Here is a 22,929-nt window from a genome sequence, read left to right as displayed (position 1 = left end):
TTCAGTGTGTGACCGTCGGAGAGTTGATGGACCTGTCAGCCGGAGGGGGCATCTGAGCTGCTCCCAGCTGGGGAGGCGACTGAGGCTACCCGCCCTCCGCTTTGCGAGCTGTTCTGGCAGCCGTCCAGGAGAGGGTTGGAGAGACTGCTGCAGGCCGTCTCCTGCCCGGTGGCGGGCATGGCCTGCCTCGGGGCCACTTCTGTTTCCTGCTCCTGTGCTTACAATCAGCCTAGGGAGCCCTTGGGCGAGGCCCTGCCAGAGAGGGTGGCTGAGATGCGGGCATCTCACCAGCAGAATTTGCTGTCTCAGAATCGGGCCAGGGTGCTAGGCTGTGATTTCTGTCCCCCTGCTGTGTGTGCAGCCAGCTTTCCCAGGGCTTCTCGAGGGTGGTCCCAACTCAAACGTCCGACCTCTCGTCAGACGTCGTGTCTCAATTTCGGATATGGGAAATGCGGTCACAGCCACATAGGAGGTAAATCAATTGGGTTTGGTTCCTGCCTGATCACAGCAGGTCTCAGGAAGAACAAGGTAGTAGCCATGAAGCTGCCCACAGCTACCTAACCACACACATGCACACGCGTGCACATGTGCGTGTGTGTACCCAGCCGCTGCACACAGGTACACACATATGCACGCGCACATGCGCACACACGTGTTCCAGGGCCAGAAATGCCCTGAGGCCCGCTGCACCATCCCCAGGCCTCAGCCCTCCTTCCCACACCGGTTCATGCCACTCTGGGGGCTGTGGGACGCAGCAGGACAGGGCTCTGCTGACCCCGGATGCTTCCCACCTCCCACACAAAGTCACGGGCAACCTGGTGGGCAGAAGCCAGTCTGCAGGGGCTGAGGATCATACTGGGGAATGCAGAATTGAAGCCTGGGGGAGACAGCTCGTTGAGCAGCTTGGATGTGGATAAAAAAGGAAGAGGGCATTTGGGGCTTGGGGAGGGAGACCACTCTTAAGGATGGGAAGAGACCAGGAGCACATGTCCACGGGGAGGGGGAAGAGTGAGTATAACCGGGGATTTGGAAGGTTCTGGAGTGGGGTTGGGGAGAGATGGGTGAAGGGAGTGGGGAAGGGGAGGGATAGATCCAAGCCCAGCAGGGGGACCACCCGTCCTTGGCCGCAGAGAGGAGGAGCTGCAAGTGTAGCTGAGTGTGATGCTGCTGGGTGTCCGGAGAGTTGAGGGGTTCATTCTGATGGTTCCTCCTCTCTGGTTAAGCAGAGGCCGTGTGCTGTCAGGGGCAGAGGCTTAATGGTGCGCCTGAGAGAGAAGTTTGGGATGCCTGGGTGGAAGAGGTGTACGAACTGTACTGTAGACCCCACACCCTAGCACACTGTGTTAGCGTGCGGTTTTCCCCCAGCAGCGCCCAGCTGGTTGGATGCCGGGGGATGCAGACGGCCTGTGCACTCAGGCCCGGGGGGTCCAGCAGGGGGGCGGGGTCAGCAAGGTGGTTGATGTTGATGAGAGGGCCGTTGAAGAGGTCAAGCTACAGGTCCAGCTGCAGAAGGAAGAAAGGCCAGGAGCAGAGAGAAGTGAGAGTTGCTGACCTGGGAGAACATGGAGGGGAGTAGACTGGAATACAGCTCGTGCCACCCCACGTTCGTGGTCTGCAGTTTCAGTCGGGGTCTAACGTTTTTACCTCCGTTTCGTCCATTAGCCTCGTTGGAATTCAACCTGGGGCATCCCAGACTTCCCTCTCAGGCACACCTGTAAGCCTCTGCCCACTGCAGATGAACGAAGAACCTTCTGCTTTTGTGGGAATCTGAGGGAGCTGGAGAAGCAGCGGGTGTGTTCACGAAGTGGGGAGTCGCAGCTCTGGGAGAGGTTGGCCGAGGCTCAGGGGTGGGGGGATGGCTGCTGGAGAAGAAGGGGGACGCGGAAGGTGGTACAGCCGGGCGGGCTGGTGCAGGTCCCCGCTGTCGCCTGGGTGGCTGGTGGGGACGGTGACAAGGAGCCTGGAGGGTGGTCGAGACAGGTATGTGGGAGCGTCAGGGGAGTGGGCGTTCGGAGCCGGCCTTCCTTCCCAGGCTGGGCTCCACCTCACGCCTCTGGGAATTCCAGTTGCCAAGTCATCCTCCTGTCATCGGTCGCGGTTGAGCTCTCCATCTCCGGGAAAACTGAGTACACACCAGGAAGTGTTTCTCCGAAGATGAATCTCCCGGGCGGGGGTGAGTGGGGCTGGACCCGCCTTCGGGGAGGCCAGCGTGAGCCCCTCCCTGACCCCGTCCCCTCGCGGACAGCCCTGGTCTCCCTGGGAGGCGCTCGCAAATCCTGCCCAGCAGATCCAGCATCCCTACACTCGAGGAGAGGCCAGAGCTCTTCCATCATGCTGAGCGGCTCAGGGTTCTTCCTACTTTAATGCCCCCTTGGTGGATAATCTAGTGAGTCCCAAAATCCCCTTTTGTGCCTGCAGCTGGGCTCAGTGGCGTCCTTTTTTCTTTTAATTCTTTTTTGTTGTTGTTTCTTTGTTTTTTTCATTTTGGCTGCGCTGAGCGGCATGCGAGATCTTAGTTCCCTGACCAGGGATCGAACCCGCGCCCCCTACATTAGTAGTGCGGAGTCTTAACCACTGGATCGCCAGGGAAGTCCCTCGGTGGCGTCTTGAAGACTGTTTCATACACAGGACAGTTGGCATCCCAGAGCTGTCATCAAGAGAGTCAACTTTACACACCATGCTCTCCGTGTGACTTACATATATGTGCATACACGTGTACGTGTATGTGTGTAATGTTCATTAAAACAGAAGAGTGGAAACATGAAAAATAGAGATCTTTTTAAATGTTGGGTTTATATCTTAGGAACAACCAAGTGTTCACTCCCAAACCCTTAATTTTTGTCGCTACGTGCTGTCAACCATGTTCACACTCATTCTGCACCCTTTCTCAGAAGACCCAGGAGATCTCGCAGGGAGTTCTCACATCTGTTACTGTGAATTCTACTATAGTGCATGGGACCATCTACAAACCTGGAACTAAAAGACCTCGTTGATGAGTTTTCTTAGTCTCTCTTCCACCCTTCACCCTTCACCCTTCGAGGACCGGCTCCAATTGACCTTCCCGAGGTTCCATCCATCATCTGTGTGACTCTCAGCTGTTCCCTGGGGACACAGTGTCACCCAATTGCAGCAGTCCAGAAGGAGTCCTTATATTTTTTTGTAGGGTTTTGCCAGTGAACCTCTGACATTATCTAAAAGTAAAGCTGCCCACGCTAGGAAAGTTTCCACAGAACTGACTTTTCCTTTTTCATCACACCCATTTTGATATTTTCCTCTTGGTTTCGTGCAGTATTTACGCTTGTGGGCATTTTGTTTCCTGGCTCTGTGGGTTGTGATGATGTTTTAGTTTAATCTTTCCCTGGGAATCTACCACCCTGTTTTATTTAGAGCTCTGATATCAAAACCCCATTGATAAGGGAAAACTATGCAATGTGGGCTTGTCCTGCAGAGATCTTTCCTGGCAGAAAAAGAAAAAGATTGTCATGTCCCAGAATTCTCAGTCTGTCCATCTTCGCTGAGAGAGCTGAGCATTTTGTTTCGAGGTGGGAAGATGCTCAAAGTACTTCTGATGCAGAGAGGGCAGCTGGGAAGGAGCAAGGATTGCCTTTTTTTTTTTTTTTCTACTTTATTTATTTATTATTTGGGGCTGTATTGGGTCTTCGTTGCTGCGCACGGGCTTCCTCTGGTTGCAGCGAGCCTGCTCTTCGTTGCAGTGCACAGGCCCCTGATTGCGGTGGCTTCTCTTGTTGCGGGGCACGGCCACTAGAGCGCGGGGGCTTCAGTAGATGCGGCACATGGGCTTTAGAGCACAGGCTCAGTAGTTGTGGCTTAGGGTCTTAGTTTCTCCGCGGCATGTGGGATCTTCCCGGACCAGGGCTCGAACCCGTGTCCCCCACATTGGCAGGCGGATTCTTAGCCACTGCGCCACCAGGGAAGCCTGGATTGCCCTTTTTTGTTGGACTTCATCTTATCAGTAACCTTGTGGGGGACACCCTGGATTGGCCATGTGGACTCCGTTTAGAGCAGGGAGAGATTCAGCTGAGCCTTCTGACACTGCCGAGTACACACCCAAGGTGAGCACTGCCAACCTTCCCAAACATTCTCCTTGCCTCAACAGGCTTCGTTCTTTTTTTTCTGGACTGTGATTTTCTTTTCTTTCTTTCTTTTTTTTTTTTAGTTGGAGTGTAGTTGCTTTACAATGTTGTATTAGTTTCTGCTGTACAGCAAAGTGAATCAGTCACATGTATACATATATCCACTCCTTTTTGGATTGCCTTCCCATTTAGGTCACCACAGAGCATTGAGTAGAGTTCCCTGTGCTACACAGCAGGTTCTCATTAGCTATCTATTTTATACATAGTAGTGTGTATATGTCAATCCCAATCTCCCAATTTGTCCCACCCCCGCTTTCCCCCTTGGTATCCATAGTTTGTTCTCTACTTCTGTGTCTCTATTTCTGCTTTGCAAATAAGTTCATCTGTACCTTTTTTCTAGATTCCACTTATAAGCAATATTATACGATATTTGTTTTTCTCTTTCTGACTTATTTCACTCAGTATGACAATCTGTAGTCCATCCATGTTGCTGCACATGGCATCATGTCGTTCTTTTTTATGGCTGAGTAATATTCCATTGTATATAGGTAGCACATCTTCTTTATCCATTCCTCTGTCGATGGACATTTAGGTTGTTTCCATGTCCTAATAGCACCACAGTAAACACTGGGGTGCATGCATCCTTTCGAATTATGGTTTTCTCTGGGTATATGTCCAGGTGTGGGATGGCTGGGTTATGTGATAGCTCTACTTTTAGTTTTTTAAGGGACCTCCATATTGTTCTCCATAGTGGCTTCGACAGCCTTAGCTCTTATGAACCAGTAAAGTCTGCCAGAGAAGTTGGGTAGAACCTGGCATGGTGTAGCCCATGAGCAACCAAATTACTAGGGGGTTTAGCTTGAGACCTTCTCGTCATTTCAGTGGGTTGGGGTTAGGATTGGAGTTAGAACGCTTTGGAATGAACTCCTTTCAGGTGGACCCAACCCTCTGCCCTCAGGCCCATCTGGACCAGTCACCCCTTCGTAGATGTTGGGCTCTCATGCCACTGACTTCAGTTTTGATGCCCTTCTTTCCTTGCTCAGCAACCCCAGCTCCTCCTGCTTTTCTCCTGCAGAGACTAACCTAGATTTGCAATGACAGTACCTGGATAACCCCAGACTTTGTAGAGAAGGGGAGGAAATCGTTTCTGGAGTCGTAGGTAGTCCTGAGCTGTGTCTCTCTAGAAGCCGCCAGGCCTTTTCTTCCCCATAGAGCCTTAGGTATCTTTGCCTGTCAGTCTCCCCGGCTGTTCCAGCTCTGAGGCTGGGACCAGTCAGCGCTCTCCTGAGGAGCCTAGTTCAAATCCTGGGGCGTCAGTACCTCTCTGAGCTCAGGGTCGTCTTCCACAAAGGGCGGTCCTGAGGACCAGAGCAGTGACCAGTGGGAGAGGCCTTGGGAGGCTGTGGGGGAAGTGATCCCACCGGAATGGGGGTGATCAGAGACTGGGCCTGGGCCTCCTCTTTGCAGGACCTGGGCTTTCTCAGACTCCATCTCCCTGTGTCTTGGGTGAGCCTTATCTTCGGCCTAAACACCGGGGTATCTCGCGGCTGCTTTGCAGAAAACCATGCCGTGGATGGCTCCTGGGGGCGGGGTTCCTGCCTCCTTCCCAAGGAGGAAACATCTTTTGCTCCTTCTGCAGAAGCCTTGGAGCCCAGGGAAACTGCCTCGCTGGATATGCCTCCGTGGGTCCCCTCCGCAGGGCCTGTGACCAGCGTCACTGTGGGGCTGCCCAAAATGCCCTCCTCGGGCCTTCATGGCTCTCACGGTGCCCTGCCCTGCCACCCAGGAAGGGCTGGCCAGGACAGGAAGGGTGTTCCCTGAAAGCTTGCAAGATACAGTCTCCCTCCTGGTGTCAGGGAGGAGGAGCCAGGGCCAGTCTGAGCCTGAGGCTGCTGTCAGCCGGCAAGGACTCGTGTGGAAACCCCCCAAAATCTGGAACGCCCCCCCAAATCCTCCCCCCTTGGTCAGGATGGTTCCCCATCCCAGTCCTGAGGGACAGATGGTCTGCACCTCTGCAAAGGGTCTCCTCCCACAGTCTGACTGCCCCCTGGCTGGAGGGGACAGATGCTTCTTTCGCATGAGAAGTGCTGAAGACCTTTACCGAATCAGACCTTTCCTGCTGCTTGGCCGTGTGTATCCAAGTGGACAGAAGAGGCGTTTTGCTTGTTTCCTGCTGGTCTGTTGTTGAGACCATGGTGGCCTGGAGAGCAGTGCGTGTGTCAGGAGGTGGCGGTGGAAGCTGAGGTGTCATAGAGGAACATGGCCCTGGTCCCACCTGGAGCAGGGCTGCTCTACCAACAGTCCTGTCACCTGTGGAGCTACTAAGCTGGCAATGGCGGGGGGTGGGTGTCAGCACTGACTTCTCAGGTTTGGGACCTGGCCGTGTGGGTGACCAGGCCGAGAGGGAGCTGGTCGTGTCCCTGATGGTGTCAGGCTGTCTGCCACCCCCAGGGCTCACAGCTGGTGACAAGAGCAAAGAGAGGCAGCTGGAGGACTTAGGTTTACCACACGCTCCTCTCAGCCAGGCCTGCCTAAGGGGCACGCAGGGTCTTGGGGCCCTCGGGTTCCTGGAGATTTCTCGGGACTTTTGTTGTAAGTCCTGTTTGTTCGTAAGTCCAGCAGAGTTAGCCTAGGTCCCCAGCTAACACAGTCGGCTCTCTAGTACTGTACTGGAATAGGTTTATAATACTTATCACACAAATAATACATAAAAGACAAACACAAAAAATAAAGAAAACATTTTGACTCTTACAATACAGTACCTTGAAAAGTACAGTAGCACAGTACAAGAGCTGGCGTCCAGGGGCTGGCATCGAGTGAACAGGCAAGAAGAGTTACTGACTGGAGGAGGGAGAGGAGGTGGGAGATGGTAGAGCTGAAGGATCGTCAGCAACAGGAGACGGAGGGCGAGGTGCAACGTCACTCACGCCTGACGTGGGTGGCGCAGGCTCTGGTTCCTCGCTGGAATCAGATGCACGTTCGCGTCTTTGAAAGTTCGAAACTTGAAGGTTTGTATGTGGGGGACTCGCTGTGCACAGGGGCTGTGTCTTTGCCTGCCCACTCTCTGTTGCCTCTGCTGGTCTGTCAGCGTCTGTCCTGCCTGCCCGCCCCAGCGCTCAGACCCTGAGGTGCCCCAGGTGTCTCGGGTCTGTGGTGACCGGGAGACCTGGCCCCGGCGTGGAGCTGTCCTGTCCATCTGCCTGTGCAGGCCTGTCGTTCCCTTCCCACCAGAGATGGGAGACTCAGCTGCCATCCACGGAGTTGAAGGAAGATCTTTACTGAGATTTCCAAAGCACCCCTATTTTGTATTTAATCAGGATGGACGTGTATCTCACTGCTCCGATTACCCTTAGGAGGTCAGCCTTGGGAGCCGAGTTGGAAGAGAAACCCAAGGCAGTGTGCAGCTGCACTTCCTCTTTCTTGCCCTTAGTTTCTGCAACCGTGTTCCTGGGCCAGGCTGGGGGCCCTCTTGTCCCAGCAGAGGTGTTATAGCCGACGGCTGTGCCTGCATCCTCTGCTGTCACTGCTGCAGAGCCCTTGCCCCGTGCCCACGTACAGAGGGGCTCATTGCTTTATTGATGCTGCACGTGGGGCACACGAAACTCAGATGCCAAGGGCACAGGCTGCCCCTGCAGCTCCTCCAAGCAGACCCCGCATCGGCCCACACCCTGTGAAGGAGGTGGCCTGGGTCCTGGGGACACTTCCTTCTGTTTTCCCAAGAGGGTGTTTTTCCTGTTTCTTGCCTCCGTGATCTTTCAAAACGGACCTATGTATACATACATGTATATGAATAGACGTATACGTATTTTAATAGATTCCGTAGCTACACTCATTTATCTTGTTGCTAGGTAACTGGCAGCTCTTCGTCATTTTGACCTTCTGTTGATAACTCAGTCTTATTTCGTGAAACGATTGGAGCATTTTCTGCACTGGTCAGTCAATACAGTCGGTTTTAAACAGTTGCCCTCGCATCTCCGTCAAGGACCTGATGTCATGAGTTGGGTTTATCCAGTGCAGGGATGAAATTGCTTTAGATCCATGTTTAAGAACTTCACAAAGACTCTTCCCCCCAGATGTTTACAAGGCGAGATGGTCTGTGGCTCTTTTGGAAATAGGATCAGAAGCAGGCGTGCCCTGGTCCAGTCTTGGCGCGGTCGCTGTGGTAACTAGCCAGGGGCTTGGACTTGGCCCTGTGGGTCTGGGGCATCACTGAAGGGCTGGAAAGGGAAGAGCTGGGTTTGCGTCTTTAGAAATATCCGCCCAGTCACAGCACGCAGACTGAACTGAGGGCGATGAGATGAAAGAGGTGACCAGACTGCGGAGGCTGGGGGCACCGAGGTGAGGGGGTGAGAAGTGGTACCAGCCGGTGGGCGTGGGCCGGGAGAAGGTAGAAGAGAACCGGCAGGTATTTGGAAAAGATCTGACGCAGACTGAGCGTGAGGGGAAGAAGCACTTCACCGTGGGCTGCCCTGAAGGTGAGGAAGAGGGGACAGCGCATTCCTGTGCCGTGAGGCGAGTGAAGGAGCTGAGCGCCTGCTGGAACACAGGGCGGAAAAGTGGGTGGGCCCCGACTTGGGGTGCAGGGGGGGTCCTAAAAATCAAGCTGAGGAGGTGGAACTTAGATGGCAAGCCGTAGGAGCAAGTTAGGGTTCGGGAGTGTCTCTGAGCAGGAGATACGGGGAAGCAAGTCCAGGGCCCCCCGGCAGGGATGTGCATCCCTCATCGTAATGTACTGTTCCTGTGTGGCCAGAGTTTCTGCCCGAGACACCCTTCAGCAGTCCCAGGCAGCGTTCTCTGCACACCGTCTCCGCTCCTGTCTGCCTCGATGAGGTGCAGGCTGGCAGGGTGGAGAGCACGCCCCCGAGCGAGCTCACCCAGGCCCTCCCGATGCACAGTGCACAGTGGGCCAGCGGCTCCAGGCCACCTGTGACAGGTGTGTGTGGAGGGCGCAAGTGGGTGATGGTGATGAAGACTGGGGCACACAGGAGTCCCCTGACCAATTGCCCCCTTCTCCCCACTGCCCCGTCTCTGTGATGGACCCCCTCTGCTTGGTTGTCTTTACTCTCTCCACAGTATACGAGCCCCTGCCCAGGAACCTGAGAGCTGAGAGCCGTTTCTCCTGAACAGCGGGCATCCTCCCTTGCCCCATGCAGCAGGGGTGCTTGGGCTGCCTCCGGCTGTTTCCTGTGCTCCCTAGTCTGCTGCCAAGGGCCCTCACTATGGGCAGGAGGGGAGACCTTGCCCCAGGAGTCCCCTTGCTGGCCTCAGCTGCCCTCTCCTTCTGCCTCCCCGCAGGACTCACCCACCTCCGAACCTCTCCCCAGCAGCCCGCTGAGGGGCGTGGGAGACCCAGGCCCTGTTACCAGCCCAGCTTCTCACGCTCCTGGTTGCACGGCCCTCTCCTCCAAGCCCCAGGACCGCCCCTGCACCCAGACCTGTCTGCTCCTGCCCACAGAGGCTGCATCCCAATTCCAGCCCTTTCTTTGATCCTGCTGATTCTCCCCCCAGAATATGCCCCCTTTACCTGCTCCCTCCCAGCTCCTCCCCCAGCCCTTCCAGGAGCACCTCCCCGTCTCCTCTCTTATTCTCTCCTGGGGTCTTTACTTTGCATGTGCCTCTGGGAGCATTTAATCCCATCCTGCCTTCATTTCTACTATGCAAGGTGATGTTTTACCATCCTAACTGGTACTTAGCTGCTTTAGGATAGGAGCGGGGCATTCCCTGGTTCCTTCGTCCCCTCCCCCTTGTGCGCAGGCTCAGTGCTTTTTGTATAGAAGGTGCTCACCAGGCTGCCCGGCTTAGCTCCTCCCCCTTGGTTTGTCGTGTTCACGTGACCCCTGCCTGTGATCAGGCCTGCCTGGCGTCTGCTCCCAGCCTGGGAGGGTGGGGTGCGAAGCCCCATGGATACATGCAGCGTGTGAGGCAGCCTTGCCTGGGGTGCTTCCTTTCTTGCTTAGTGTCACCCTCATACTCTGAGCACCTGTGAAACCCTAAATCCTACAACGGACGTGTGATGTACTTTTAGACAGTTCTTTTATCCAAGGTGACAGCTTTGTCTCAGTGTCGTTGAACTGGGTTGGCTGTCACTCCCTTTCAAGCCTAGAGGTGATAATCTCGAGACAGAAACATGCTATCATCCCTTTTGCTAGTTTAGCATCTTAACACGTCAGCGAGGGTTGCTCTCAGAATTCCTGGCAGTGCTGGGCTTTTTAATTGGCTCTCCGTTGTTTAGGGAGCGGGATGCACCTGTTCTGTTACTAAGCTGCAGAAGATGTGCAGCACATAGTGCGAAGGCTTGTTCACAACTCGATGTGACGTAGGTCTGTGGCGTGGCTGTTCAGTGACACCAAGAATGGCAAGGCTAGACATGTTTCTCACTGCGCGTCAAAGTAAACCACGTATTTGAGCAGATGGTAACTACATTCGGTGTGTGTGCACGTGTGTGTGTGCGCGTGCACGTGTGTGTGTGCGCGCACACGTAGCATGTACAGATCCGTGGGTGCACCTGGAAAGCATGTTGAGTTCACTTTGATGCCTGAAGGATAATGTCTTCATTCTTTATGCTTATTAAAAAGTACTTAGGTACATGGGAGCAGTGGAAAGCTTTGAGTACATATTTAGAGGTGAGTCTGAGGCATCTGTAGAAACCTGTCCCCACCCCACCCCCCGAGAAAGAAACTTGCTAATGTGTCGGGGAGCTGCTCTGCCCAAGATGTGTTCAAAGCCACTGAATTAGCCATTACGAGCTAGTCTTTTGATGACTTGGCATTAACGATATACGTGCCGTTTTACACCGTCAGACAGTAACCCCCAGTCTGATCCTTCTCTTTCCCCCTCCCCTGATCTCGTGCTTTCGGGAAGAGAGAACCACAGTGAGATTGAAAGGAGGCGGCGGAACAAGATGACCCAGTACATCACCGAGCTCTCTGACATGGTCCCCACGTGCAGCGCGCTGGCCCGGAAGCCAGACAAGCTCACCATCCTGCGCATGGCCGTCTCGCACATGAAGTCCATGCGGGGCACCGGGAACAAGTCCACAGACGGCGCCTACAAGCCTTCATTCCTGACGGAGCAGGTACCCCGTTCATCCCTCGCCTGCGTGCTTTTCTTCCCCGGTAATGGCATCATTGGAAGGGGAGAGAATGATTGACAGCATCGCCAAGATGAAATAAGCTACGTGGGGAAACAGGGTTAAAGGCTGAGGTAGGGACGAAACCAGGGGATTTTATTTCCATTCTTCACTAGGAAACGCTCTTCCAGGGGTGTTTGTCTGATTTTGCGTCCTCTGCTTTTTAAATTTCCCATGTACCTTAATAAGGCATCACTCAAAAAAAAGACATTGTGCTTAGCATGCTAATATAGGAGAAAGCCAAGCAAAACCACAGTTCTTCTGTGGTAGAATAGCGGTGGTGATCATGATGGCGATCAAAGTTTTGGTAGCTGTCACAACAATCATAGTGGCAAGGATCCTAACAGCCAGCACTTAGGCCTCTGCCCTGAGCCGGGGTCAAAGTCAGATCTTTCTGTGCAGGATTTCATTCAATCCTTATTCTAGCCCGAGGAGGAAGCCTCTGTAATTCATCCCTGCTTTAGAGATGAGCAAGTGGACTGGAGGCTTAGAGAGCGTCAGTCCCCTGCTCAGTGGCGGGGCCAGGAGTTGACACAGGTTGGTCAGACCCCAAAACCGTGTATTTAACAGCTGTACTAGGAGCTGCATAGTTGGGAGGAGCAAACCCAGGAAATGGTCAGTGGGAAGTATTTTGTAACTTGACCGTTCCCTGCGCTGGAAGGCCTGTTTCTGGGTCATGGTTCTTCTCCATGCTGGTCAGTAGTAGCGCAGATCATCAGATGCCCTCAGCTTCTGTTTGCTCACCTGTGGATGAACATGAGCTCTCTGCCTTCCTGACTCTGAGGGGTACTGCAGGATAAAGGAGATGATGGACTTGAGAGCACTTTGTATATGGTGCAGGCAGGGGAAAGAGAAGTGATGTGCTGTTGGGGATGCAGGTAGGAAGTGTTAGGTCTCGTCGGGGGCTTCTCGGGAGAGAGCTGGCCCTGGCAGGCTGTGAAGGAGCCCCAGAAGATGCACAGAAACGGGAGAGGAAGGGATTCGACACGAGCAGACCAGTGAGCACAGAGCCTTGGAGGAACAGGTGAGGAAGGCGTGTCCAGAGACAGAATCGTTTATTGTGCCAGTGTGAAGAATCCGTTCATGTCACAGGACTTAGGTTTAGAAAAAGAGCAAAGGGAGAGGAGCTAACATGTATTCCTGTGTGGCAGGCATTTTAGCAAGGGCTTGGGTCATCCCAGGGCCCACGTGTTCCTCACCTCGAGGTGTGAGGGGGTGTGGCAGCAGAGTGACCCTCGCTGGGAGACCACGGGGCCCGGTGGTCCAGGGCACAGGGCCCAGCCTCTTTCCACCTCCGTAAAAGGACCACAGTGATGGCTCCCACCTGGCAGGGCCGTGGAGACAGGTCAGGGAGGCAGCAGAGGAGAATGTTTAACACGGGGCTGCAGTGGAATGAAGGATGGAGAGCCGGCAGGTGAGCAGACAGAAATGCATTATGTGCCTCCTGACCACTAGGATCGTGAAAAGCTTTTTCTCTGCATTTCTTTAATCCTTACGTGGACCTGCCAGGGTCCATATTTGACATTAATCTCTTTACCTGTAAGTGACTGAGGATTAAGAAAGTGAAGAGAAGAGAGAAGGCAGTTATGCAAGTTACATGAGTCCTCCCCATCTTTCTCTCTCGGTTCCCAGGTAGGTTGTTGATGACAACAACAGCTACAAGTGTTAAGCGCCTACTGTGTGCCAAGCCTTTACTAAGTCCTTCACGTGTAAGATCTCACTGAACCTCACAGAATCTCACTGAAGAAAACGTGTGAAGAAATGGAAGGCGGAGATGCTCAGTAGGGAGCCCAGACTTGCACGGTGAAGTGGGAGGGCCGTAGCTGATGGTCTCCTTTCATGCCACAGTCCATGCCTTTAGACCTAACTGTTGGCTTAACTGGAGAATACAGGCAAGGCTCATTCTGGATTCGGGGCACAGGACCTCGGTCATGAGTGACGTGCTCCCAGAAGACAAAAACCGGGGAGGAGGGTGTAGAAGGAGGGGCCCGTGATGAGGGTGAGGCTCTGTTCCATAAGCCCTTCCCACAGTCCTTGCAAAAGGGCTGAAACTGTGAAAACCTACGTGGAGGCATCAGCGTCCACTTCCTCTCCTCCAAAGACAGAGGATTCTCTACTTTCCCAGACAACCTGTTTCATTTTTTACAGTCCTTCCTGTTGGCAAGATCTTCTCCATACTGAAAGTAAAACCGCTGACCCAATCTTCTGAACTGAGTAAGCATCTAAGCGACATGGAACAGCAGAAGGCCAAGCAAGAGAAATGGACAAAATAAACTTTTCCTTAAAAAAATGCTTGTACAGCCTGCTTCCACGCTAGATTCCCAGACAGAGGATGTTACAGTTCTGACTCAGCCAAGGGCTCAGAGATGCTGGCAGATCTCCCCAGTTTCTGCTCCCCAGCAGACTCACATGTTCTAATTTTCGGGCTTTTGGAGCCCCCTCAGGACGGGCACTGAGGGTGGGGTCAGATGCTCTAGACTCCACGTCTTTTGCCTCCATGCAGATGGCCCTTACTCTGTTGTTCCAGAGGGGCTTCCACCTAAGATTACACGTGAACAAAGGATTCCCAGCAAAAAGTGCTTGCCAACCACTGACTGGAAGGATCCCTTTGTTCTTTGGGCCCTGAGCAGTGTGTGAGGTTGTTAGAGAGGCGGCTGTGGACCCCAGCACACGGGGAAGAGATAGCCCCCCAACTCCTGCAGGAATGGAGCCCCTTTCATTCAGCAGGAAAGGGCTCCTGAGCTTGATGGGAGAATGACAGGGTAGGTAGCCACACCTGAGCTGCCTGCAGGCCCTGCAAAGAGAAGACTTTATAACAGAGTTGACTTTGCCCCCTCTATGTCCCTCTCGGGATGATGGCCAGGCTTCCTGCCGCCCATTCATTGATCCCAAGCAACTTCCTTCCTGCCTTCACTGACAGTCATGAGCTCTGTGAGTGTGACTCCAGGGCTGGTGCAGTCAGCCTCTCTTCTCACTGTAAAGTGACATGGACAATGCTAGGTGCCCTGCCACCTTCTGGGATTACTCTGAGAGTCTGTTGAGATGTTGGCTGTCAAGGAGTCCTGAAAATTTGACAGACATGCAGATGTAAGGTGATACTCTTACATCTGCCACCAGCATTCAGCTCAGAAAGGAAGGAAGAGAAGAAGAATGAGTGCACTCTGAGTGTGGCAGGTGGTGGCTGGGGAGACACCTGGTGCCTTTCCTTCTCTCCTTCCACTTTCCTATGATCCCTCCCTCCCTTCCATGAGCCCCGTGTGTACCGGGCCCTTCTGCTCCAATGCCATGACTGCAGTTTGAATATGTAGGTGAGGCCATTCACACCTCTGACAACCCAACACCTCCTGGTGATCACTTCTTGCTCTCTCATTCCCCTGGGCTGGAAATTTCCTCTCTCCCTAAGAGAGGCTGGTTAAGACAGGGTTAACAGTGTTTGGAGTAGCTGTATCTTAGGGCTAGTATAAGCTTCATGCATTTTTACAGCTCATCTTCCCAAAACAAACAAACAAAAGCCCCAAAACTGTTTGTGTATCACAATGAATTTCTGAATAAAAGTTGAAGGTTGCTAATAAGACTATTTAATTGGCCTGGGTTTGTCCATGCTTGGTCCTAATCATGATTTTTTCTTCCCAGGAACTGAAACATCTCATCCTTGAAGCGGCTGATGGATTTCTGTTTGTAGTGGCGGCTGAGACGGGGAGAGTGATTTATGTGTCTGACTCCGTTACCCCCGTGCTGAACCAGCCCCAGTCAGAGTGGTTTGGGAGCACCCTTTATGAACAGGTGCATCCTGACGATGTGGAGAAGCTGAGAGAGCAGCTGTGCACCTCAGAAAACTCAATGACAGGTCAGTGTAGCTCTCTCTCTCTCTCTCTCAAAACTTTTCCCTGGAGAAAAATTTCTTTCATTAAACATATCAGGAAGCTGGAGGTCAGAAAAAATTGCCTACAGGTGAGGGATGTATTTGACTTAGCTTGTGTAATAGCTTCATTCATCCTGTAATGTTTTAAAACTTCATTTTTAATACATCATTTTTTTCCTATATTTTACCTGCAATTAGGGCATGTCGCCCCTAGGAAGCACTGTTGACACATTAGTCACAAGCACATGCTCTGAAATGAGGGTTATGCCTCAAGTGCATGATTATTTGTGAACCTGATTATAGGCACTGATTTCCCAGACCTTACTTACCAGAAATGAAATTTCTCATTGAGACATTTAAATACAGTCAGCTCTGCTCTAACCCAAAATGCACGTCATAAAAATCACTGCAGTAAACAGAATCATGAAACAAAACCCACAGGGCTTAGTGGGAGAAAGTGGGCTGGGAACACAACACTCAAAAATTTGTCAGTGACAGGTAAGAACAAAACTAGGAACCTGATAAAAATGGGAGCACGGCTTGACACATTCGATGGTTAAGAAATTTATAAATATCACCATAAATATGACACTTGGCCTTGAAACTGACTTGAAGTTTACTTATGGAAGCGAGCCTCAGAAGGGCTGCCACTTGGGTGTTCCTGTGAAATGGTGCAAGGACAGTCATGTGAAATCAGGCAGAAATCAAAAACTGTAACACCAGATGTTGGACAGGTTACGGCTCATAACACACACGGTAAATTGAGGCGGCTGCTGTGTGCCTGAGTGTGTGCATTTTGTGAATTCCTATGTGGCTGAGTTCAGCTGGGTGCAGTTTTCTGTGTTCATCTAGTATGTCTTGCAGATGAAATCATGCATAAGCAAACACAAAATTCACATTCTGCTCAAATTGTCCCCCAGTGGATCAATGGCACTGGAACAGATTTGCGTTTTCAAAACAAGCGTTATAGTAGAGCTGACTTATACCGTGATGCTTGCATCCCACTTTATGATAGATCTGTTTGTGCGGTGGTGTTCCTCCTGCCACACTGAGAGCCACTGGATTCTCATCCACTTCTGTGTCTGCCTGCAGAGCCTTACTCAGTGCTTGGCATGCAGTAGGCTTTCAGCAGAAGCCTGGTGAGCAAATGAGGCAGTGCTTTGCTCATTATAGTGGTCTGCTAGGGCTGCCATAACAAAATACCACAGACTGAGTGGCTTAAACAACTGACATTGATTTTCTCACAGTTTTGGAGGCTGAAAGTCCAAGATCAAGGTGTTGACAGGTTTGGTTTCTGGTGAGACCTCTCTCCCAGGCCTGTAGATGGCCGCCTTCTCACTCTGTGCTCACATGGACTTTCCTCTGTGTCCACACATCTGTGGTGTCTCTCCCTGTTTATTTATTTATTTTTGGCTGCGTTGGGTCTTCGTTGCTGCGTGCGGGCTTTCTCTAGTTGCGGCGAGCAGGGGCAGCTCTTCGTTGTGGTGCGCAGGCTTCTCATTGCAGTGGCTTCTCTTGTTGCGGAGCACGGGGTCTAGGTGCATGGGCTCAGTAGTTGTGGCTTGCAGGTTGTAGAGCGCAGGCTCAGTAGTTGTGGTGCAAAGGCTTAGTTGCTTCACGGCATGTGGGATCTTCCTGGACCAGGGCTCGAACCTGTGTCCCCTGCATTGGCAGGCTGATTCTTAACCACTGCTCCACCAGGGAAGTCCCACTCCCTTTTTCTTCTTATAGGGACACCAGGCCTACTGGATTAGGGCCATACTCTTTTGACTTTATATGACTTTATTCACCTCCTTAACGGCCCCATGTCCAAATACGGTCACATTCTGAGGTTCTGGGGGGCTAGGATTTCAAGATATCAATTTAGGGGGGACACAGTCCAGTCCATAACACCTATGATAAGACTGAATCAGATGTTGTCAAAAGTGACAGCAGTACCACTGTTTCTGAACGATAATAGTCATTTTCTCAGTGTTGGTTATCAATGATACATGAAAAGGAGAGAGAAGATAAAGGATTAAGGTGTGAGGACAGAGCCTACATTGTGCTTATCTCGTGTCTCCTGAAATGGTGACACGTGACCGTACTTGTAAAACAACGGCGCTGAAACAGACGCAAAGAAAGACATGCTCTGCCATCCCCCAGCCTGGGGTGAATTAGAGAACTCCCTGTAGAAATCGTTGGGAACACACCTTGTAAAGTTAGATATCTGGGAGGGATGTGAAAGGGAAATAAAGCAGCCAGGAAGTGTTGGTTTGACAGCTGAAATCACCTTCTGTGGAAAGAGCTGTCTTTTTCCAGACTTCAGTGTTTGAACACAGGATGTGGCTTTTTGAAACCAGTCAGGAGACCCAGCTGGGGCAGTTGGTGGGGGAAGTGATGGTCAAGGGCAGGTCAGGCTCTGGGTCAAGGGTTTAGCCAGCGGGCTCACCAGAGTTGGGTGGACACTTCTGTCTGTGGGAAGTCTTAATGTGTCTGGCAATGTTTAAAGGGGCAGAGTGAACCACATTTGGACAGAAATGTCCCTGGAGTGGACCCTGGATGGTGGCCTTGGCATCCTTCACCTCCAAAAAGGTCCTTGTGCTCTTTCGTGGCTTTTTTTCTTTTTCCTTTCCTCTCTTCCTTCCTTTCTTTCTTCCTCCCTTCCTCCCTCCCTCCCTCCCTTCCTTCCTTCCTCTCTCTCCTTTTTTTTTCTTTTTTTTTTCTAAGAACACTGAACACGAGATCCCTCCTTACTCCATTTTAAAGTGCACGTTACTGCATCCTTAACTCTAGGTACAGTATTGAAAGCAGATCTCTAGAACGTACTCATCTTGCGTAACTGAAACTTTATACCCATTAAGCACAAACTCCCCATTTCCCCTTCCCCCCAGCCCCTGGTAACCACCATTCCCCTCTCTGCCTCGATGAGTTTGACCACTTTAGGCACCTCGTATAAGAGGAATCAGGCAGTATTTGTCCTTCTGTGACTGGCTCATTTCACTTAGCATACTGTCATCTAGGTCCAAACCTATTGTCGCAAATGGTAAGACTAACCTCTTTAAGGCTGGATAATATTCCATTGTATGTATAGACCACATTTTCTTTATCCATTCATCTGTCAACGGGCATTTGGACTGTTTCTGTATTGGCTATTGTGAACAATGCTGCAGTGGACGTGGGAGTGCAGATAGCTCTTTGAGATCCTGCTTGCAGTGCTTTTGGATATACACTATAGCCAGAAGTGGGGCTGCTCCCAGGCAGGGTTGATTCTCACCCAGGCTCTCCTCATGTAACAAAAAAGGTGTTTACTAGAAGCTCTAAGTTTATGTTCTACTAGCTTTGCAACACCAGCAGAAACTGTTAGCCTTCCCAGTACTTCCAGCAGATGTCCCAGGATTGGCTCTCTTGGACCAGCTTGGGACACCTGCTCTGCCCTATTCCGGTGGCTAGGGAGTCTGAGCCAGGGTGTGAGGCCAGCTTCTCCATCCAGGGCACTTGGACCCGAGAGGTGGGGAGATGTGATTTCCCAGAGGAAATTAGTGCAGTCACTAAAAGTTGGCCCTGGCTGGGAGAGCCAGGCTCTGGGCGTTAGAAGTGATGCCCATGGGGAAGGATGGGCGTTCTCCTGGAAAACGGGGAGCACCTTCTCCTCTTACTGGGAATGCTGGGGATATTGGGGTTTAAGGATTCTGAGCTGAAGATGGAGCCAGTGTCAGGTATGAGGGAGGGCAGTGATCAGGTGAAAGTTTGATGGAGGGAGGGGCTGCAGAAATAATTACTGTGGGTCTTGGAGTGACCTGAGCCCCAGCTTACTGTGTGGAAGGAGAGGAACCAAGGGGAGGCCCGGGCTTTCTAGATGGTGGCAGAGCCTCTGACTATAACTGGATGTGCCCAAGGGGTGGGGTCAGAGGGCAAGCAGCACAGAGACCTGCCCAGCAGAGTGCAGAGAGAGCGAGTCCTTCTCTGTATCTTCCATATCTATCCCAAGACCCCACCCACTCACCACCACTCTGGAAAGCGCTGATCCTGGCGAGCAGAAACTGGAAACGCCTTGTCAGTGACACTGTGCTGCGCAGGAAGTGCCTGGTGGCCCCGGCTGGGAAGCGGACGTGGGAGAGGATAACCCGTGGCCTCGTCAAGACTAGGTTTATTTGGCCCATTTCCCCACTCTGCTCTTCTGTGGCTCTGTTTCTGCTTGACTCTTCCTTCATTCAGAGAATTGGGTCAGCCTTTTGGTTCAGTATAGGGAAGAACTTTGCAATAGTTAGAACTGTCCAAAGGCACAAAGAGTGTAAAGCCAAGTTTGGATTAACCTTCCTTCCTTCCTTCCTTCCTTCCTTCCTTCCTTCCGTCCTCCCTTCCTCCCTCCCTCCCTCCCTCCCTCTCTTCCTTCCTTTCTTTTCTTTCCTTCTTTCCTCTTTCCCCCTCTTTCTTTATCCAGTCACTACTTTTGAAAAATCATTGGGGACTTCCCTGGTGGCGCAGTGGTTAAGACTCTGTGCTCCCAACGCAGGGGGTCCGGGTTCGCTCCCTGTTCAGGGAACTAGATCCCACATGCATGCCGCAACTAAGAGTTCGCATGCCACAACTAAGGACCCTGCCTGCCGCAACCAACACCTGGTGAACCAAATAAATAAGTAAACAAGTATTTTTTAAAAAAATCATTTATTCATTCATTCAACCATTACCTGTTTTGCATGGCCATAGAAAGGTCATTTGGGATGCAGCCTCTCCTTCCCAATCACCGACAGGAGTTTCCAGCTGTTGTTGAATGAATGGACCCCCATTTCTTAATTGTTCCAAATTACTTGTGATAGTTCGGGGAGAGCCCCAGCCAGGTCGGTCCCTGAGGCCTTTGGCTGGAAAGCTCCAGTGCGTGATTCACATGTCCCAATCAGCTGTGATTAAGGTTCCCTATCTCCCCGAGAGCTTCGCTGAAGTCCAGAGATACTTTCAGCCTTGGATCACAGGATTTGGCCGGGCCGCGGTCCGGGCACAGATAGCAGCTCACCAGGAAGCCGTGCTCAGCCAGCTCTGCCGGCTGACCTGTCATCACGCTGTTTCTGGGAGAGGTTAAAGATGCTGCATCTGCTGTGCAGTCTCCCTGCTCGTCCGCGAGAGGGGACGCCTTTGGGACCCATCGCACGTTTTGCTTTTATTTTCTCACTCAACCCTAACAGGGAACTATTAATAACTATAACAAACTCTCTTACATTCTGATAGCACGTTTTTACCACTTTAGTGGATATGAACCCAGGCTGCACCTGCATCTCCTAAGAGCATCTTAGAAATCACAGGCCCCCTGGGCCTAGACTCAAGAGCTACATTTTAATGAGATCCCCAAGGGATTTATATGCACATTCTAGATTGAGAAGCCCTGAACTAAAGAATTTAGCAAGTTGTGGTTGGGGTCTTGCAGCTGCTGGGGTCGGAGACATCCTTCGACTGCTGGGACCGGCAGGAAGCGGTGGGATTGGCCCCAGCGACCTCTGCTGCCCGTCTTGGATTTGCCCAGCTCTCGGGCCCGAGGCCAGGCCTTTGGGGAGAGCAGTTGGAGGAGCAGCCCTTGGAGGCTTGGTGCCCCGGGCACTGGCTGGCCAGGCAGGGGCATGAGCACGTACAGAGCAGCCTGCAGCCCTGGGACCTCGCTCTGCAGTCCACACATGGCAGACTCTCCACCAGGGTCAGGAGGAGGTTTGCAGGGTCGGCAGTTGGCATCCTCCCCTGCAGAAGAGGAGGAGAGCAAGGAGCTGAGGGTGGGCTCACACCGCGCCCTCGCGGACCCTCTGGAGCAGAAGCAAACTAGTTACGCGTGGCACCGCAGAGGACAGCAGGCCCGCCTGGGAAAAGAGCTGACGGCAGTCAGCATTCAGCCTCACCCACCCAAGGCAGCTGGGCCTCCGTCGTAACACTTTGCAAAGGAGGGCAAGGACGAAACTGTGTTGGACTCAGCCACGCAGCTGGGTCCTTCCGGGAAGAAGGTCAGGCCACTAATTGGTCCCCCAGGGGTCCCATGAAGTCCACCCCTGTGATATCAGCTCTGGAAAAATATAGTCTGTTTCCAAATGTCAGTCATGAAGGTAACTTCATGAAAACCATACTTGCAAATCTATAGCTTATTTTCTTTGGAATAGCCACACTTAGTCCTGGACTAACGCCAGACTCTGAACTCCTAAACGCATTCATCCGTCCCTTTCTTGCCATATTAGGTAATGTAGATAGATGTGCCCCCCCCCCAAAAAAATCCCTATTTTATCTGAGTCAACTATTAACACTGTTATTGGGTTTCTGCTGAAATAGAAATAAAGTGTTTTAGTGGCAAGCAAAGCATGTTTATTTGATTCAGGCTCCTTAGAAATTGCCCAGTTGTGTAGTAAACACTTAGGCCACCGGAAACAGTGTTTAGAGTTGGGTCGCCAGAGGTGCTTGGTGAATGCACGTGAGAGCGTAATCGGAGAATCACGAGCTGGTTAGTTTCATGTCTTCCTAGTGACTTTTCCACTAGAAACCGCAACCTACTTAGATCTGTTATCCCAGATGTTTCTCTGGCGCCAGTTCAGTTCTTTCTCATTGTTAAATATTTATACAACCTGCCTTGTTTTGGTTTGCTACATACATAGCATGTCGTTGCTGCTGAGCTGTTTGTGTTTTTCTCACATATTTTATGTTGGAAGATATCTCATGAATCCGGACAGATTTCCAGCTTGGGTTGCTGGGTTCATTATCACTCTGGTGTCACCGCGGATAAAGGAGTTGGGCATTGTTTTCACACACGTCGCAGATTGTGGCTGGACGGCCAGCTTCCCTGCCATCAGGGAGAGCAGAGAGAGCTCACCCCAGCCTGTGTGTGTGCTCACCAGGGCGGCTGAGGGGTGAGATGGGGTGGGCACGGGGCTGAGGGGAGACCCCTGGGGGTCGTGGAAGCATCCCTACGCTTGGAGTCAGATGGGCCTGGTGACTGTTCGGTTCATGGCCCTTTATTTTGTGTGAATGACTTAATCTCCCCGGGCTAAGTTTCCTCACCTGTAGATGCAGACAATAATATGCCCCCTACAGGACTGCGTTGAAGCATGCACGACAGGACATATGGGATAGTATTAATGATTGTGTTTGAGAATTGTGGAGATTTCATTCACTTTTTTTTTTTTTGCGGTACGCGGGCCTCTCACTGTTGTGGCCCCTCCCACTGCGGAACACAGGCTCCGGACGCGCAGGCCCAGCGGCCATGGCTCACGGGCTCAGCCGCTCCGCGGCATGTGGGATCTTCCCGGACTGGGGCACGAACCCGCGTCCCCTGCATTGGCAGGAGGACTCTCAACCATTGTGCCACCAGGGAAGCCCTCATTCACTTTTAAATAACTGAAAATTATATTTAAACACTGATGTGGATCAGTGGTTTTCCAAACTATCTGTCTTGCTTGCTTTATTTCTCTTCTTACCCCTATAAAACCTGTCTTAGGATTTTGGCACTGTTGACAAGGGAAGGTGGGTAGACTTTGACCTTTCTGAGTTTTGCCCAGTTATGAAAGGATGGCTTCCCCCTCCCACCCTGTGCTTGAGATCCCCCATCACACATTCCGGAGGAGGAGAAGGGTTGCAGAAGTGCTTACTCTCTTTCTCTCTTTGTTCTGTTGGTTCATTCATTCATTCATTCATTCATCCAGCACGTATTTATGGAGTACTAACTCACTTTGTGCTGAGTGCTGGGGATATAGTGGTGAACAAAACTGACGCAGTCTGGCTCTCCTGGAGGTTAAAGTTTAGTGGGGAAGAGAGACAGCAAAGAAATAATCACATGTAACACACACAACACACCATGACAAGTGTTAAAGAGGAAAAGTCCAGCGGGGGCGTGGAGAACA

General features: G+C 51.9%; 1 protein-coding gene across 3 annotated transcripts in view; it reads left to right on the top strand.

Moving 5' to 3' along the window:
* Positions 1-22,929, top strand: part of ARNT2 (aryl hydrocarbon receptor nuclear translocator 2) — a gene marked incomplete at its 5' end in the record, with an annotated part of 194,123 nt that overhangs the window by 56,828 nt on the left and 114,366 nt on the right. For 2 of the 3 annotated variants that reach the window (XM_082648667.1, XM_082648666.1), the window contains 2 exons: positions 10,956-11,169; positions 14,857-15,070. In XM_082648667.1, the coding sequence (XP_082504793.1) occupies positions 10,956-11,169; positions 14,857-15,070 (428 nt within the window). The remainder of the gene's footprint in view (positions 1-10,955; positions 11,170-14,856; positions 15,071-22,929) is intronic. The other variant, XM_082648668.1, reaches the window with a different exon arrangement.

Source organism: Grampus griseus (genome assembly GCF_964374135.1).
Source record: "Grampus griseus genome assembly, chromosome: 2".
Classification (NCBI taxonomy): Eukaryota; Metazoa; Chordata; class Mammalia; order Artiodactyla; family Delphinidae; genus Grampus; species Grampus griseus.
This window is presented reverse-complemented; position numbering and strand designations above follow the sequence as displayed.